The sequence below is a fragment of the Medicago truncatula genome, chromosome 7 (assembly GCF_003473485.1).
Source record: "Medicago truncatula cultivar Jemalong A17 chromosome 7, MtrunA17r5.0-ANR, whole genome shotgun sequence".
NCBI lineage: Eukaryota > Viridiplantae > Streptophyta > Magnoliopsida > Fabales > Fabaceae > Medicago > Medicago truncatula.
In genome coordinates, this window is record NC_053048.1 from 44,508,111 (window position 1) to 44,525,957 (window position 17,847).

General features: G+C 35.3%; 3 protein-coding genes across 3 annotated transcripts; 2 read left to right on the plus strand and 1 right to left on the minus strand.

The window, feature by feature from the left end:
* The first annotated feature begins 616 nt into the window (after nucleotides 1–616).
* On the plus strand, nucleotides 617–3,357 carry LOC112416716 (mediator of RNA polymerase II transcription subunit 33A). Its single transcript, XM_024771057.2, has 4 exons — nucleotides 617–942; nucleotides 1,103–1,213; nucleotides 2,566–2,913; nucleotides 3,030–3,357. The coding sequence occupies exons 1-4, from the start codon at nucleotides 644–646 to the stop codon at nucleotides 3,355–3,357; spliced, it is 1,086 nt and encodes a 361-aa protein (XP_024626825.2). The 5' UTR covers nucleotides 617–643.
* A 967-nt stretch (nucleotides 3,358–4,324) lies between these two features.
* LOC25499095 (mediator of RNA polymerase II transcription subunit 33A) lies at nucleotides 4,325–13,130 on the plus strand. Its single transcript, XM_024769984.2, has 8 exons — nucleotides 4,325–4,454; nucleotides 4,746–5,112; nucleotides 5,465–5,675; nucleotides 5,928–6,042; nucleotides 7,025–7,186; nucleotides 7,864–8,536; nucleotides 10,844–11,050; nucleotides 11,217–13,130. The coding sequence occupies exons 1-8, from the start codon at nucleotides 4,398–4,400 to the stop codon at nucleotides 12,332–12,334; spliced, it is 2,910 nt and encodes a 969-aa protein (XP_024625752.2). The 5' UTR covers nucleotides 4,325–4,397; the 3' UTR covers nucleotides 12,335–13,130.
* Nucleotides 13,131–13,645: 515 nt separating this feature from the next.
* On the minus strand, nucleotides 13,646–16,724 carry LOC25499096 (isoamylase 2, chloroplastic). The gene has a single exon (XM_024770734.2). It carries the CDS (start codon nucleotides 16,554–16,556, stop codon nucleotides 13,962–13,964), a length of 2,595 nt encoding a protein of 864 aa, XP_024626502.1. The 5' UTR covers nucleotides 16,557–16,724; the 3' UTR covers nucleotides 13,646–13,961.
* Nucleotides 16,725–17,847: the final 1,123 nt, after the last annotated feature.

Genomic DNA, 17,847 nt, shown 5'->3' on the forward strand with positions numbered 1-17,847 from the left:
TTTTGATGGTGTATTCAATACTAGCATCGTAAAAACTTTAATGACTCAACAACAAATATCTAAAACGGTCACATTTTGTCGATGTCCTAAAAACTCCACATTTACCGGCACAATAAATCTATAAGGAGGCTTCCATTTTTCAGGTTCAAATAGCAATGATGAGGACAATCTAATTAATTGATAACTTAATTGCGAGTAATCATAAATATACATACATGTCAATAATTCATCGACGACCTCATTCTAGTCATGAAAGCAACAGGAAATAATGTCAACGAACAATCTCTCTCTAACTTTACCACTCACACCCTGTACTTAAACACTCATATGGAGAATGTTCATCATCTTCCTCAGTTCAAGACTCGAATTTACATTATTTTTTAGCCATATTCCAAAACGCCATGAATATTTTAATCTGAAACTATTGCGACCAGATGTAAAAATAGTAGAAGTGGTGGTGTAGCAAACCTTTGGCACAACACAACACCATGGTGTACATGGATTAAAATGTTTGACTCTAATTTTTTAATATCTAAAAAAAAATATTAAAAACTAAAAATGATTACATAAACACAAACAACCCCATGCATTGTCATTCACCTCTGAACACTCTCACTCTCTCACATTTCTCTCGTTTTGTTTGATGGCTATGGCCGTTCCCGCCCAAACCATCGCCGGCTACGATCGTTTCCCATGGGACGCGATTCTTCTCCAAACCAACTCAGCTTTGATGAACAACACCGATCCTAACGTATGGGCGTCGCAAATCATCTCAACACTCCGTTCCACCGCTGTCACTCTCCCTTCCGTCGACCTCGCTCACCGTTTAGTCTCTCATTTGTTCTGGAACCATCACTCTCCCATCGCTTGGAAGCTTCTAGACATTGCTGCTTCACTCAACCTTCTTCCTCCGTTGCTCCTCGTCGCTCTTCTCTCCACTAGGTTCTTCCACATTTCCGTTACTTTTTTTCCTTTTTTGACTTTTTTCTTTGCAATGTACTCGAATTAGGTTTTTCTTCTTTCTTTCATGATTCAATTGCATTGTAAATTTTAATCCAAATTTATTATTATTAATATTATTATTATTTTTGAATGATTTCAGGATTGTTCCGATGAGAAAAGTTTATCCACAAGCTTATAGACTTTATCTGGAACTCGTGAAGCAATATGTGTTAATGCTTCAATTTCGTAACAATTCTCCTAACTATGAAATGTGAGGTTCAACTTTTGTTAATATGATTATGAAATTATCACGTGTTTTTTTTTCTTTCTGTGATCAAGTTGTATAAACTCTAATGTTTAATCTTCAAAAAACTCATTTTTTAGGGTAATTATCTTATGAGTAAAAGTTGAGTTGAATTTCAGCACACAGTTAGGGAGTAAACCATCAATCTAACCCCTAAACTATCACCATCTCTCCAATTTAGTTATCTAAATATAATAAGTATTCCCTGAAGTATATAAAATTTGTCAATTTAGTCCCTGTTATTTAGATATGATTGACTGATTTGCCTGATTTTTATATACGACTAAATTGACATATTTCATATAGTTTTGGGACTACTCGGTATATTTTTATAGTTTGAGGACTAAACTGGAGAGAGTAATAGTTTAAGGACTAAATTGAAGGTTTATTCCAAGGTTAGGGTAAATTAAGTGTGTTTTCATAGCAGTTGAATGTAACAATTTCAACGAATTTTGCTACTGAAGAACTTTTTTATTAGCTCCTTAATATTTCAATGATTTTTGCTGCCAAATGTTTGGGATATTCTGTTCATAAAATTTTTTATTAGCTCCTTATCATGTTTGCATTAGCTCCTAGACAATTTTGCTACCAAATGCTGTCACTGTCTATCCGTTCACCTCAGTAACTTGGATAAAATTTTAGAGATTTAAAGTGAAAAATGCTATTTATTGCGAATGATTGCACACGAATCATGTCGTGAGAGCAAAACTGACATGTTTTGATTGGATCATCATTTATTGACTACCGTGATTTCCGCTAGTCTCTGTATATTCCGCCAAACAACATTTTTTTTATTGGTCTGTTTTTGTTCGCGATTCCTTCGTGAGTATATCATTTGCAATATATAGCATTGCTCATTTAACATATTACATAGAGTTTTTCTTTTTTACTTCTCGAAAGGCAGAGTATATTTTCTAGGTTATAGGCAACAGACATCAATTTTAGGCATTTTCTTAAGGATGTATATTAAAAAAAATGCATCTAGTGCAATGTTGACGAAAGTAAGTTTTGATTTTCTTAAGATTACAGTGTTATCTCTAAAGATTACATTTATTTGCTATTATATATTCGTATGGTTACTTGTTAACTTGTGATAATTACTTGCTTTGATGCTTATCATTAATAAATCACATGCTTGTAGCAATCCTATTTGACTGTAAACATGAAGGAACATTTTATTATAAAGAGAACAGAAACCTGCTCTCAAGTGGCTTCTCCATTTTTTAGTTAGTTTTTTTTTTCTGTCTCTCTCTCTCTTTTTGGGGATGGGAAATGTTCCTTGTGTATTTGTAAACACTGCTAATCCAATGGTTTCACAGGATAATGGAATCAATTGATAATGTTCTTCAGCTTTCGCAAGTATACAGCCACAAGGTGTGTGAACCGGGAGTTGCTCTTGTTGAATTTGTCTTCTCAATTTTATGGCAGTTACTTGAAGCAATTTTGGATGATGAAGGGTTATTAGATCATGTTCCAGAGAATAAGCCAAGATGGCTAAGCAGATCACATGATATGGATATTGCTGAGCATGACTGCATCAATGAAATGAAAACTGAGCAGAAGGAGGGGATGCAGAGGAAAAACACAATGATAGCTATTGAGATCATTGTACAGCTTTTACAAAATAAAATGACATCAAGGCTTCTTTGCTTAGTTCATCGAAACATGTAAGAACCTAATTCTGATATACTTGGCATCAATGATGTAAACTGTCTAAATACTTAATTGAGCCAATCTTAATTTAGATTTTGGAACCTTCAATGAAGAATGTTATCTTTTGTAGGCCATCATACTGGGGATCATTCAATCATCAAATGCAGCTAATTGCATCAAAATCTTCAATTTTGAAGAATTTGAAACATATTACTGCAGACACCCTTTTATCTTTGATGGAAAATATTCACGGGGTTGTATCATGCAATACAAAATCTAAGCTGGAGTCCAATGTAGTCATACCTGCTGGTTCTCAAATAGCTTTTGGTGGTCAATGTGAAGGTAGTAGTTGGTCTTCGATTTGGCTTCCTATTGATCTAATACTTGAAGATGCTTTGGATGGAGGGCACGTAGCAGCTTTAAGTGCTATTGAAATTATTACTGGTATGAATGTATGATTGATTTTTTTATTTATTTTAAATCATAATGTTGGGTAAGGTTCCTCCACAAAGCAGATAATCAAATTAAACACAAGAAGAAAAATCCATAAAATAAAAATTCAATACAGCATTGTTTTCTAAGTTGCCTACTTCTCCACCAACATCCTTTTTTAAAATCCACAGGTAAAAATTGTGGTATACCAGACCTGTTTCCTAGCTGACAGCTTTCACATATAAAACTCTTATCAATTTTTATTTTAAGTGGCGTAGGACTATAGCTTCCATTTGCATGCTCAATCTGACTGACCTGCCATTATATACTCTTCGCAACTCAAACTCGAAGAACATGTAGTCAAGTCAGATCACCTCATTTCTTTTCTTTGACTTCATGTTCTCTCTTTAAACTCACCACTGATGTATTTTCTCTCTAATTCCTCTTCATTTAGAAAATGATTTTTTACTTAAATGAACAAACTCATTTTTTGATTTATAAATGTAAGAAATCTTTATTATCAGCAAATATTCCAGATTTTAGATGTTACAGACTGTAACTTACAGTAGTGCACCTGGAATGGGGACAATTTCTAGCCCAACTCTAGCACTGAATCTGATTACTTGATACTATTCCCACTCAAAGGATTGTACTTGGGTTATTTTTTCACACCAATTCTGACATGGCCAAACATACTGTCTCATCACATTTTCAATTTTATTCCTTCAGCCCGAGATGCCATCCTTTGGTTGTCATATAGAGTGATGGTAGACTATGCCCTGAAGTAGTTTGAACAATACTTATCCTTTTGGTTTGAGTTTAGGATTAACACTAGCTTTGGTGCTAAGCAGAAATGTATTCCAAGTGAGGATACTACACGCTCACATGAAAAAACAATTCAGATGGCATCTTTTGAGAGGGGGGTTGGGGTTAGCACATAATACTTTGAAATAGATAAAAAAAAATTATCTACTTGTTTCTTTAATTCTTCTCTTCGAATCAAAATTATATATTTGATGCTCTTATTGCAGATTTGGTAAAAAGTCTACATGCAGTTAATGGCACTATGTGGCACAATACGTTTTTGGGTTTATGGATTGCGGCACTGCGGTTGGTTCAAAGGGTAGGTATTAATCAACAAAAGGGAAGGGAGAGCTAACGAATTCTTTATCAAATTTTGCATGATTGATTTATTCTTGTCTATGCGATATAGTCAAGCATCAATGTGGAAAGGTTGTGGTTGCATGTCATTTAAATTACTTTGTCAGTGTAGCCACATGTAGTTTTACATTTAATCGATCAACTGATTCTTTATATGCAATCCAGTGACCCTGGAAAATTCCATGCAATTACACTCAGCAAAATCTCAGCATAACGACAATTATAATGTATATTATTGCCCATGTTATTTTAGGAAAGGAATTTGAGTGAAGGTCCAGTACCTCGTCTTGATACTTGTATGTGTATATTATTGAGCATTACAACCAATGTGGTCGCAAATATTATTGAAGAAGAGGAAGGTGAACTGATTGAAGAAGCTGAGTGTGGCCCTACAAATCAAGGAAAGAATCAACAGGTTCTGGGGAAGCGTCGCGGGGAATTGATAACTTGCTTACAGTCATTGGGTGATTTTCAGTGTTTGCTTACTCCACCTCAAGCTGTTCTCAGGGAAGCCAATCAAGCTGCTGCCAAGGCTATGCCTATTATGCTGGTATCGGGAAACCCTGTGGGTAGTGGGCACTCAAAATCATCGAGCATGGATGACTTGCCCATGAATTGTTGTGAGTAATTTATTTGTTGTGGTAATAATCTGTAATTTCCTGTTGGTTAAAGAATTTGCGCTTCTGATTAATATGTTCCCTTTTTATCGGTATGTTTTAACTGAGGTAGGGCTAGGATCAATTATTGGAGTAAATCAATGTTAAATATGATAAAAGGGATCTGTGGAAAAAGAGAAAATATGGCGGGGCTAATAAACTGTTCACAAATTTTTAAAACGAAGGGCAGTAAATTTTTTTTTTTTTTTTGCCTTCCTCTTTCAAATCATAACTCTATTTCGTAAAAGCCTGTTCATGTTTGTTTCAAGCCTCTTTGGTGCACAAGTGTGACACTGTCGATTTTTTTCTCTTGCAGTTGGCAATTTACGGCATCTAATTGTTGAGGCCTGTATTGCAAGAAATATACTTGACACATCGGCTTATTTTTGGCCTGGCTATGTGAATGCCTGCAGCAATCAAATTCCTTCCAGCATTTCTAACCAGGTGGATGGCTGGTCTTCATTGATGAAGGGATCAAAGTTAACTCCTGGGTTAGTTGATGTCTTAGCAGCAACTCCTGCTTCCAGGTAGGCTCCATTGATGACTCGTATCATTTCTATGCTCTGTACCCTGTCCTTGCCTCTTAAAATGGTTTTAGAAGAGAATGATTTGGGGAAGGTGATTGGTTAAAGAAACTATCCAACCTGGAAGGTTTCTTTTCTTTCTTTCTTGCAAATAAAGATTTTCTATCTCTCCTGAATGCTGGGTATATTAGATGCTTTTTTTAAAAAAATTACAAGGTAAGGCAACTGAATTTAAGCTCATTGATTTGATTAAAGCTTAGCGGAGATCGAAAAGGTTTATGAAATTACAATTGATGGTTCAGATGAAGAGAAGATTTCTGCTGCTACCATTCTGTGTGGTGCATCTCTAGCAAGCGGATGGAATATACAGGTAATCCTAACACTTGCTACAGAGAGAATACAACTGTTTTCTTGCTTAGTTTCTATTATAATTTGGAATTAGAGGGAAAGAGTGACAAAAGGTGAAAAACAATAGAAAATGAATATAGAGAATTTAAGAGAAACTTTAGTTTAATCTTAACTATCTTTCTGTACAATAGCCAGAAAAAATGACTAACTTTCTAAATATTAATAAAAATGAAGTTGTGCTTATACATTTGTAGAGGTTCAGAAACATATGTAGGATGTGTGTTAAAAGTCTCACATTGGATGAGACAAGTGTTGTGCATAAGTTTATATAAGTGGGGGCAGTCTTCACCATACAAGTTGGTTTTGTAAGGGATGAGTTAGACCCCACCCAAGTTCTAAGAGTTAACAAATTCCAAATGTTATTGGCTTGAGAAAGGAGTAATGAACCATCTTTTAGGCATTTGACTTCATTAACAAGACAACAATCTAGTCCAAAAGTATATTTCAGTTTGCAATACACTGCTCAATTAGATCCATAGAATTGTATGTGAAAATGATATTATCCACGTACCAGAACAAAATGACAGTGATGAGAATGATGAAGAGTGAAGAATGAAGGATTACGTTGCTAGACTCTAGGCCACAATATTCTTATTTGGAATTGGTGGGTGAGTATGAGAAAAGGTGAGAAAATGTATGAAGAGAATTTGACACAAACTTCAGACTAATCTGAACCATGTTTCTAATTCTAACATTAATAGCAATGAAGCTGTGCCTCTATTTATAATTATAGAGGTCCAGATACAAGAGAGGCTGGTTACAACTAAGTGCTAACTATAGCAGAAAATGTAAACAAACTTTAACAGAAAGCTTAGAGAAAGTATTATGTTCAGCAGGCTTCTAGTATGACCGAGCAATTTTTTTAGCTTTTTTAGTGTCTCCGGAAACCATCTTTAATTTGTCTATAATTTTCTTTTAGTTTATGTTGTTATCTTTGTTTGCAGGAACACACTATTATTTTTATCACAAAGTTGCTCTCACCTATTTGTTTGCCTAATCACACTGGGACTGAAAATCATTTAATCAGCCAAGCACGATTTCTAAATGTCCTTCTTGTTGGAATCTCATCTGCAGACTGTGTTCATATTTTCTCCTTACATGGTTTGGTATGTTCTATTTGATAGTCCTTGACTTACACATGTAATTGTCAACTACCCTTTTTCTATTTTTAAGGTGTTTGTTTTGCAGTCTAGGAACGTTCTCTGGATTAATTAAGTTTTTAGTTTAAAGGGAAAAAATAGTTTAAAAGATGATGGAGGAAGGGGTGTTCTACCAGAGAACTAACTGATGGTGCATGTGCCTTGTATCTAGGGACGGACCTAGAAGTCTTGACTAGTGAGGGCAACACACGCACGCACGTACGCACCCACCCACCCACTCACATGCGCGCGCAAACACACACACACTACTTTAATTTTGAAAACATAAATATACATCATAATTCTTTCCATAAAAAATATACTTCATAATTGTTCTCTTGGAATTCCGCGTTCGGTTCTTAATAATATTCGTCGTGGAGAAAACTCTTTCAACAATTATAGTTGTCACACACGCACACATATATGATATATATATATATAGAGAGAGAGAGAAAACTATAATTGAGTTTTCTATATACTAACAATATATTACAAAGATCATTATTTGAGTTAAAAATAACATAAATATTATTCAATTTTTTCTCCAAAAGATAGTGAGGGCCAATGCCCACATTCTCTATAACTTGGGGCCGTCCCTGCTAGTGTTTCTGATGCTGATACATGTTGTTGTTTTTTCATTTCAGGTTCCATTACTTGCGGCAGGGCTAATGCAAATATGTGAGGTTTTTGGCTCATGTGTTTATGATGTCTCATGGACTGTCGCAACCGGAGGAAAACTCTCTCCTCAAGAGGTGTTCTCTAATGCGTTTACTCTTTTGCTTAGATTCTGGCGGTTTGACCATTTATCCATTGAACAAGTAAGGGGCAATGCAGCAACTCCACCACTTGGAAATCTATTTAGTCCTGAAAACCTTTTATTGGTTCGAAACAATAGAGTTGCATCATTTGGAAGATCAACAAAGGATAGTCTAAAGCTCAAAAGATTATCAAAAATTGTACGCTTTCCTAAAGAATCTATATATATTGATTCCTTTCCAAAACTAAACTTTTGGCATCGACAACATCAAGAACGCATTGCTTCGACCCACTCTGGTTTTATGCCTGGAGGGCATGTTCAACAGATTGTTGATGCTTTACTAAGGATGATGTTTAGGAAGGTAAATGTTGGTTTTGAGCCTTCGACACCTACGACCTTAGGAAGCATCAGCTCTTCTCGATTCGGGTCTGCATTGGATGATGCTTTAGTGAAACTAAAAGTGCCTGCCTGGGATATTCTGGAAGCCGTTCCCTTTGTGTTGGATGCTTCTCTGAATGCTTGTGCTTATGGAACGGTCTCTACCCGTGAATTGGCTACAGGTTTGCCTTGTTTTATTTTTAACTTGAGTTATATTGAGTTGGTTATGATTATAACGAGGGATTGATGCTTTGAAATGTATAATTGTCACAAAATGTGGGGTGAGGACATCTGCATTGGAGTACAAATGTTAAGCTCCAAATGATAAAACCCGGCCCCACCAGGACCTGGCTGCCCCCGCCCCGAATTTAACGGAGAAAAGCCGATTTAACTGGGTGCGGGTGTGGGGGAAATATGGATTTTTAGTACGGGGCGGGGCCGGGGGAGGGTTATACTCCCCCTGCACCCACCCCCGCCCCGCACCCGCTTTTTAAAATTTACTTTATTAAATTTTATAATCTTATTTCCATAAACACCAACCTATTTTAATATATTATTATCTTTAGAAACATGTTTATTATAATTATTTTGCTCTTTTGAAAAAAGTTTATTAGATCTTTAATTATTAATATAATTATTGTTTTTTGCTGCTATGAAAAATATGAAAAAATATGCATTTTTTAAATATTTTATAAAAATTGAGTTTTCACGGATGGGGGCGGGGGCGGGGCTGGCAGACCCGTCCCCATTGGGGGCGGAGTTGGGTGTTCAATTTCTACCCCCAATATGGTATGGGTCGGGGTGGGGGCGGGTGCATGGAAGCGGGGGCGGGGATGCTTAAATCTACCCCCGCCCCGTTGCCATGCCTATGTGTAGGTTGAAAAGGGAGGCATACTTAACTATATTTACTTCTCTTTCTTAAAGAATTATAAAACTAAAAATGTGTTCGGAACAGTATCTTTTAATTAGTTTCAAAAAGGTGGAAGAAAAAAAAAAGGTTCAAAATTGCAACTGTAGAAGAGTAGTTCAATATTTTAAGATTGTTATGTAAATTGTTTTCAAAATATATTCATTTAATTTTATAAAAATTCAATATTACAAGAGTGAGTGAATTTTTTTATGAATTTGTAATATGGAATTGACTGATGATGATGATGATGATAATAATAATAATAATAATAATAATTGTTGGTTAACAACAAAATAACATAACGTTGTCAACAATAATGAATCTGCAATAGTGGACAACAGTGTTTTTCTTGACTGGAACGTGCAGATCAAACAATAAGAAAGAATAGTATAATTTTCTTTTAAGAGAGCAATAATATAAAAACGTGTACGGCCGGAACATGGAATAATTACGATGAAGGAATAAGTAGAGGCTATGATCACATAAAAAAAAAAGTAGGGGCTATGATTGTGACTTGTGAGGGTCTGAGACAACAATGAAACAAAATTTATGAATGTCTCAAAAAGTCTCTTAGTTTTTTTGTGAGATTGTTGAATTAGCATTTCATGTGTTTTTTGAACTAAAAAGTCTCACAAAATCCACTCTACAAAAGAATCCGTTAAAATTTTAAGATTTTTGAATACCAATAGACATTTTATAAGTTGGTAGAAATCTCAATCGAATACCATGGGATTTGGTTGCCTTGAATAAAAAATCTTGATTGTGTTGATTGAATACCATGAGATTTACTTATGTTCTATAAAAGTCTTATTGAATACCACCGAATTTTTTATCATTAAAAAGTCTTTTAAAATCTCTTGAAATCTTAATTCAATACACCCCCTTGTATCTTTCTTTTTATAGATAAACTAAATATACTTTTCTTTAGATTGAATACCCAAGATCGTTGAATACAAATTTCATGGTAGAATAAGTTTTTATAACAGTTCTAAATTTCCATACATTTTTTTAACAATTTCTAATTACTAAACAAATAAGGTATTGTATTTGATATATTTCAGACAAAATAAATTATATTTTATAAAATGTTTAAAAAATATTTAGAAAATTTAAATAAATTGTAATACTCTATCATGTTTGAAGTTATGTCACTACAGTAGTAAACTGCAGGCTTTCTGGGGTCAGGATTCACTGCAGCCAATCGTTTATGAGGCATTGGATGTGCTTTATTTATTTCATGACCCTTGATTTATTTTAATTGAAAAAAATGCAAGTTGGGGAGAGAAAGAGAGAGGTGCATGCTGGGAATCTAAATATATCCCACAAGCTACCGAATCTACAAAACTGCTGTAATAAATTGAATTGAGTATAATTCACATAATTACAAACTTGGTCTTAGATCACCATGATGCTTCTTTATTATTTCATGGAATAATTTTTTCGTTAAAATTTGTCTTGATATTGAAACCACGTGTTTGGCAAGCTTATACTGGATTGTTAATACTGATACTTCTAATATTTGTTTGGATTGTTAGTTGTGTAATTTGACTTCTTTGTGTTTCTATTTGTTTGTCTTAAGGCCTCAAACGTTTAGCCGATTTTATTCCAGCATCTTTGGTTGCCATTGCAAGCTACTTTTCAGCTGAAGTTACAAGGGGCATATGGAAGCCAGTATTCATGAATGGAACTGATTGGCCTAGCCCTGCTGCAAATTTATCCCTTGTTGAACAACATATAAAGAAAATTTTAGCAGCCACAGGTGTTGATGTACCAAGCCTTGCTATAGGTAATTAATCTTAGTCACCACTACATTTTTTAAAAAAGAACAACAGTACTGACATCATTACAAAGACCCATATTCAATAGGTTGGTCCTTGACAAATTAATCAACTAGCTGTATTTTATTACAAAGGTCCGTTGTATTAACAGTATTCTAATTTCCCTGTAAACAGATGAGGAATATCCAGCTACACTTCCTTTGCCTTTGGCAGCTTTCGTAAGCCTATCAATAACATACAAACTTGACAAAGGCAAAGGAAGATTCCTCCTTCTGATTGGCCCAACTCTTAATGCTGTTGCTTCTGTTTGCGTCTGGCCCTGCATGCCCATTTTGACCTCTTTATGGATCCAAAAGGTGAAGCGTTGGCGTGACTACTTTTTGCTACGTGCTTCCGGAACTGTCTTCCATCACAACAAAGATGCGGTAGTTCAGCTGCTAAAAAGTTGCTTCACATCCACTCTCGGACTTGGCTCTACCTGTATGAATAATAATGGTGGTGTTGGTGCCCTTCTTGGTCATGGCCTTGCTTCCCACTCTCCAGTTGCTCCAGGGATTCTCTACTTAAGAGTGTACCGGTTTATTGGAGATATCATGTTTTTGAACAAAGCAATCATGTCTATTCTATTGCTTTCAGTTAGAGACATAGCAAGTAGTGACGAGTTACCTAAAGGCGATGTAAAGAAACAACTAAATAAAATCAAGTATGGAATGAAACGTGGACAAGTTTCTCTTGTCAGATACATGGCACGGGTCAAGCAAGCCGCGTTACTTGGTGCTTCATTGGTTTGGATATCAGGTGGACAAAAGTTGGTTCAATCATTGATAAGAGGCACTGTTCCTTCCTGGTTTTTATCGGCTGATACGTTGGAGCAGGAGGATGGAGAAACTGGAGTGCTGGTTGCTATGCTTAGCGGCTATGCACTGGCGTATTTTGTTATGCTTAGTGTAGCATTTGCATGGGGTATTGACCATTCTTCAGTTCCACCAAATCGACGAGCAAAGGTTATTGCAATTCATTTGGACTTCCTTGCAGACACAATGGAGAGGTTTACAACACTGAGTTGCCATCATGCTACTTGGCAAGCCTATGTGTCAGGTTTTGTGAGCTTGATAGTGTGCTGCACTCCAATGTGGATCCGTGAGGTTGATGCGGAATTGTTGAAGAGACTGAGCAAGGGATTAAGACAATTGAATGAAGATGAGTTGGCTCTTCGCCTTTTGGAAATTGGAGGGATAGGTGTCATGGGTACAGCAGCTGAAATGATAATAGAATCTGCACGTATGTTGTAATTCTATCAGAACTAGCAAATACTAAACCATTAACACCTTTTAGGCTTTAACTGTAAATGAAGGTAGCAATCTTTAGTTTTAGAAAGAAAAAAAACAGCTGTTTATATACCTTGCAATGATTTCCTAGTTCGTCACAATGTTCTTCGTTTACATTAATCAGTTACAAGTGACAACAGAACAATTTTGTTTCCAAATTGACAAGATGAAATACTTTTTTGCCTATTTCAGTAAACTCCTGATCAGATGGCTTTTATACAGGCAGTGTGTTTTTCGGTAATTTGCTGCTGTCAATATTTTTTTTCAGTAACCATTATGGGAGTGATGTACATTTTGTGAGTGATATATTTCAAACAAAAAATATGTGAACATGGTAATGCTTAAATATATGAAACTATATAGTTGAATCCCCTTTCAGTAGTTTTCTCTTCATTCTTGTATGGTATCACTTAACAGCATCGAGGACCAGAGTTAGCGCCACGTGAAATTTATGGATGGACTTTGCATCGCTGCAAGAGATTTGTTCAGAAGAGAGTGTGGTGAAGGCTCCTCTAAAGTGAGCAATTCACTTTAGAGAATAAAATGAGTAGTACTATCAACCGTTTATAAGATTGATATTATGAACATGCATAACATATCATAGGTGGTTACAATATCAACCATTGATTTTTTCACTTTACTAACTTAATACTTTAAAGAACCAATTCTGAATAGAGGAAATCATTGAAATACTGTCTTATTTATCACCTCTAAATATGGTCGAGTCACTTGCTTAGAGGTACTAGAACTCGGTAACGTTACAAAGCAATATCAACTTCAATATTTGAGAAAGAGTAAGGATCATGTAGCTAAACAAGAGTAAACAGCAGTTGCATTGGTATATAATTTCAATTAAAAAAATTATCAGTACTCAAACTTTTGACTATTTAGAAATAGATATAGGATAGTTTGTGCTGCACACACATTTTTGTCATTTGATCTTTGACAAGGTGTCAAGTTAATCTTAGACACCTAGAAAGGAATTGATGTAAGGAATAATTATTTCAATGATGGATTGTTCTAGGGTATTTCTTACTATAAAGATTTAATAATACAATTACTGACTTGAATGTACAAGGGAAAAAGGTTAAGAGAGTCTGTCTCTTAAAATAAACTTAAAATATGTTTATCTTCAAATAAAGTTTTAGCTATCTCAATAATTTAAAGAAAAAAAAAACAGAAACTTTATTCGTTCACATTTTCTTTAGAGAAATCTTCATAAATATGACAATGGGTCAATGCATGGCTGATTGCATCATCAGTCACTGGTGGGAATGAGAAACAATCATGATGAAACTATTGAGTATCTTTTACACATAATACAACCATATATTGTCCAGGGCTCATCCTCATCATTTTTTTATTATTATCGTATCATAATTATTGATTTACAAATCTACAACTGAGAGGGAAATTCAAGTAATGACAAAATTTACAGAGGATGAGGAGGGAGGAGGTGGATTGGGGATAGTATTTCTTCTAAGGAAAATGCTTGTTTTTACGAAGCATTGCTAGACGAAAGAGATGAAAGAAATCCTGGCCACATATCTCATTTTCAATTGCCGCATGTATTCCACCAGTTTTTGCTTTTTTATTTTTGTTCCTTTTGCAAGTGTAATTCTTGCGTTTCTTTTTTGTTTGCCTCAAACAAAGTGCAGCTGTAAGACTTCATTCCATAAGTAGACAAACCTGATGTTTGCTCAGGCGGGACAAAATCACCATTGGTCAAGAAAAACCCTGGAAATGGAAGTGCAGTGTCGACTAAGCGGTACCATGACATCCCTTCTGGAAGCAAGGGTAAAACTACAGTCTCTGGATGATCATCTGCATTGAAAGCAATAAATAAATCTCCTAATATATCAGAAGATACAGAGCTCTCTTGAAGCTCATTTTGTTCAGTCTTCAAAGTCATGGCCAGGAACTTGCAGGATGGATCTTCCCATCTTGGCGGAGCCTTGTCGATTCCTCGCCATTCAATGTTTTCTTCTTTTAAGAAATTCCTACTCTGAAGAAGATCACTCCGCCTCGTTCTCAAGGAAGTCAAAAAGGAAATGAATTGTGTAGTTTGCTTACCAAAACCTGTTTTCAAAGAAGCCCAGTTGAAGGGTTTTGTATCGCCATATGCAGAAGAACCACCAGAAGAGTGACCACACTCGTCTCCCATGTTCAAAATAGGTACTCCTAATGACACAAATAAGATGAATAGGAAATTACGGATTTGTTTGAGTCGTCTTTCAAGAACAGCAGTGTTATTAGTAGGTCCTTCTTCTCCACAATTCCAACTCAACTCCGCCTCTAGGTCAGCACTGCTGAAGCTGACCAAGTCCACAAGAGAAAGTCCGAAATTCCCGGCAATGTAATTAAAAGAGAATGATGGGCCTCTTCCGTCAGAATACAGGTCCCCGCTGCCACAAAGTCTTGTTGCAAGGTTGCTAAGAAGACTTTCACCTCTTAGAAAGTTCCTCACATCGTTGCGGAAGTTTGTATTTATTTCAGCCCATCTCATCCAATGAGGAAAGCGAGTCTCCTTTGGTTCCATGTCATTAGGATCCCAGCAATCTGCAATGATTTTAGTTTTCCACAGTACTGGATCAAAAGAAATTGCTTCGACCAAGGGAGGCCGAGACAAGTATTCGCCATGAAACCCTCTCAACAAATGTGAAGCATTTACAAAAGAGAAACCATCAATGTGAAACTCAGTTACCCAATGCCTAAGGCTATCCAAAATCAAATTTTGCATTATAGGATAGTTACAATTCAAAGCACTGTGTACTTTCAAACCACCAATCCCATTTGCATAATAATAAGACAAATCATCAATACCTTGAAGAGCACCAGTCTCAGCAGTATTGGTGAAAACAACTTCCATTATAACTTCTATCCCATTGGCATGCATAGTTTTCACCATCTCTTTCATAGAGTTTACAGTAGATACAGGATCACCAGATGGTCCGTAAAGGTTCATTGGAGAGAAAAAATGACAAGGAAAATAAGGTCCCTTTTTCTCATCAAATGTGAAAACTGGCTCCAACAAAACAGCATTGACCCCCAGATCTTTAAAATGCTGCAATTTTTTAGCCAAACCAGAAAATTTCCCAGCTAAATCACTGGAAAGTTGACTAGATTCATGCTCGGTAAAACGCTTTACATTCAACCTATACACCACTAGTTTCTCCATTTCCAAATTCGGATGATAATCATCACTCCAATCAAAAGCAGGTTCCTTTCTCAAAAATCCAAGGTTCTTCGCTGAACCAATACCATTCTGAAAAGAATTCCCAACAATTCTAGCATAAGGATCCAAAACAACACCTTCAGCATAACTGTTATTCCGGTTAGCTCCTCTGAAACGATAGCCATAGCTCACAAAATTCCTCGCACTCTCAAAAGTGATATGCCAAATATCACCTGACCTATTGACATAAGGATCAAGATCAATCTCCAAAGCAGGATTCTCCAGACCACTATCATCATCATCATCATACAAACACAATACCACACTCTCAGCATGCCTTGAAAAAACAGCGAAATTGATCGACCCATCACGGGAAAATGAGATCCCCAACGGATCCGGGCGACCCCGAAGAAAACCAACAGGCACACAGAAATTCCTTTTCAAATGGGTTCTAATTTCCAACCCAGAAAATCTCAACAAAAAAGACAAATACAAAGGAACTTGTTCAACATCAAATTCCAATTCAACTGAAAACTTTCCAACAGAATTTTCCACAAAAGGGCTCACATTCATCCCTTTTCCATCATCCACACTTGATGAATCATCCCTATATAAACCCCAACACAACACCAATGTTTCACCTTTAACATTACTTAACTCTAAAGAAGAAACCTCAATATAAACAAAAAAACAATCTTTTTTCTTTTTAACATAAACCTTAACCAAACCTTCACCAATTTCTGTCCTAAACAAATAAGAAAATGATGTTTTGATATCTACGGATTGTGTAAAAGGAATGAGTTTCTGCTCAGTTTCTTCTATAGACAATCTTGATGACGTGGCAAATAATTTTGAAGTGTGATTATGAGAAAAGGGTATAATGAGATCTTGAATTTTTTTACTAAGAAATTGGTTGTGATGCTTAATTTGGATAAATGAAGATTTGGTTTCATACTTGTGGTGATTAAGTGGAATAAGTGAGAATGAAAATGATGGCAAGAGATTAGCCATCTGGGTTAGTGAGATTGATAATTAGAGTGTGAATTCAAGTGATGCAAAATTATTACATAGGATTGAAGATGGTGTTGTGGGTGTGGTTGGAGATTGTGTTATTGTTTGGAGAATCACATTTCTTTCTTTCTTTGCTTTTTTTCCTCGCCGTTGGCTAAGCCATCAAAAATTATTTTCATTTTGAATTATTTTCTCAAAAAACAACAAACATCTCTTAATATTTTTTTCCATTTTTTTTTTTTTTTTTTTTTTGTGGTGGCCAGGATTCGAACCCCGGATCTTCATATATTATGACTTGTCCTTATCAACTGAGCTAAGCTCACGGGACTAAAAAAATAATTTAATAGAGAGATTGATCTAATAGACCTAAGAGAAATAATATTTATACGACTTTTAAAAAAAAAAATTATACAATACAATTATTTTGGGACAACTATTTTTCATTTTCTTATTGTGTTTTTATTCTTTTTCTATTGTTTTGATTTTCGTATCAATATTTATCTTTATGTGTATGCTTTTGATCGTCCTCCATCAGATGTTTTAGAAATGGTTATTCAAATAACATACTTTTAAATGCAATATATTTATGAGATAAGAAAAAAGATAGAGAAAATAAGTTCTTGAACAAGTATTTGAGAAATTAAAGGTGTTTAAATATTAAAGGTTTAAATATGTATTTCATCCTTGCAATTAGGAATCGTTTAAAAATTGGTCTCTGTAATCGCTAATCCTCGCAATTTACGCTTGCATTGTTTATTTATTTAAAATTTCGTCCCTCTCCCCACTTAATCACCGGCACGTCACTAATTTGATGACGTGGCAATTACTGTCACATGAAATTCCAATTTTACCCCTGGCTTTCCAATTATTTCTTCAATATTTTGTCTTCTTCTTAAGGGCAAAATTGGAATTTCACGTGTGGCAGTGATTGCCACGTCATCAAATTAGCGACGTGTCAGTGATTAAGTTGGTCAAAGGACGAAATTTTAAATGATTAATGATTGCAAGGATTAACGAATACAGGGATCAATTTTTAAACGATCCCTAATTGCAAGGATGAAATACATATTTAAGCCAATATTAAATATTAACAATACGACACATTTTTTCTTTATATGTTACTATTTAAGTCTATTTTTCAGTTGAATTGGAATTTGATGTTGAACAAGTTACTTTGTATTTGTCTTTTTTGTTGTCTGGGTTGGAAATTAGGACTCATGAAAAGGAATTTTTGTGTGCAAAAATGATACTAGTAGTGTCTTGTTTTCAAAATGAATACAATAAAAACATC

Coding starts and splice junctions, on each gene's coding strand:
- LOC112416716 (XM_024771057.2), top strand. CDS start 644: ATGGCTATGGCCGTTCCCGCCCAAACCATCGCCGGCTACGATCGTTTC. Junction 943..1,102: donor GTCGCTCTTCTCTCCACTAG/GTTCTTCCACAT, acceptor GAATGATTTCAG/GATTGTTCCGATGAGAAAAG. Junction 1,214..2,565: donor AATTCTCCTAACTATGAAAT/GTGAGGTTCAAC, acceptor ATGGTTTCACAG/GATAATGGAATCAATTGATA.
- LOC25499095 (XM_024769984.2), top strand. CDS start 4,398: ATGTGGCACAATACGTTTTTGGGTTTATGGATTGCGGCACTGCGGTTG. Junction 5,113..5,464: donor TGACTTGCCCATGAATTGTT/GTGAGTAATTTA, acceptor TTTCTCTTGCAG/TTGGCAATTTACGGCATCTA. Junction 5,676..5,927: donor GCAGCAACTCCTGCTTCCAG/GTAGGCTCCATT, acceptor ATTTGATTAAAG/CTTAGCGGAGATCGAAAAGG.
- LOC25499096 (XM_024770734.2), bottom strand. CDS start 16,556: ATGGCTAATCTCTTGCCATCATTTTCATTCTCACTTATTCCACTTAAT.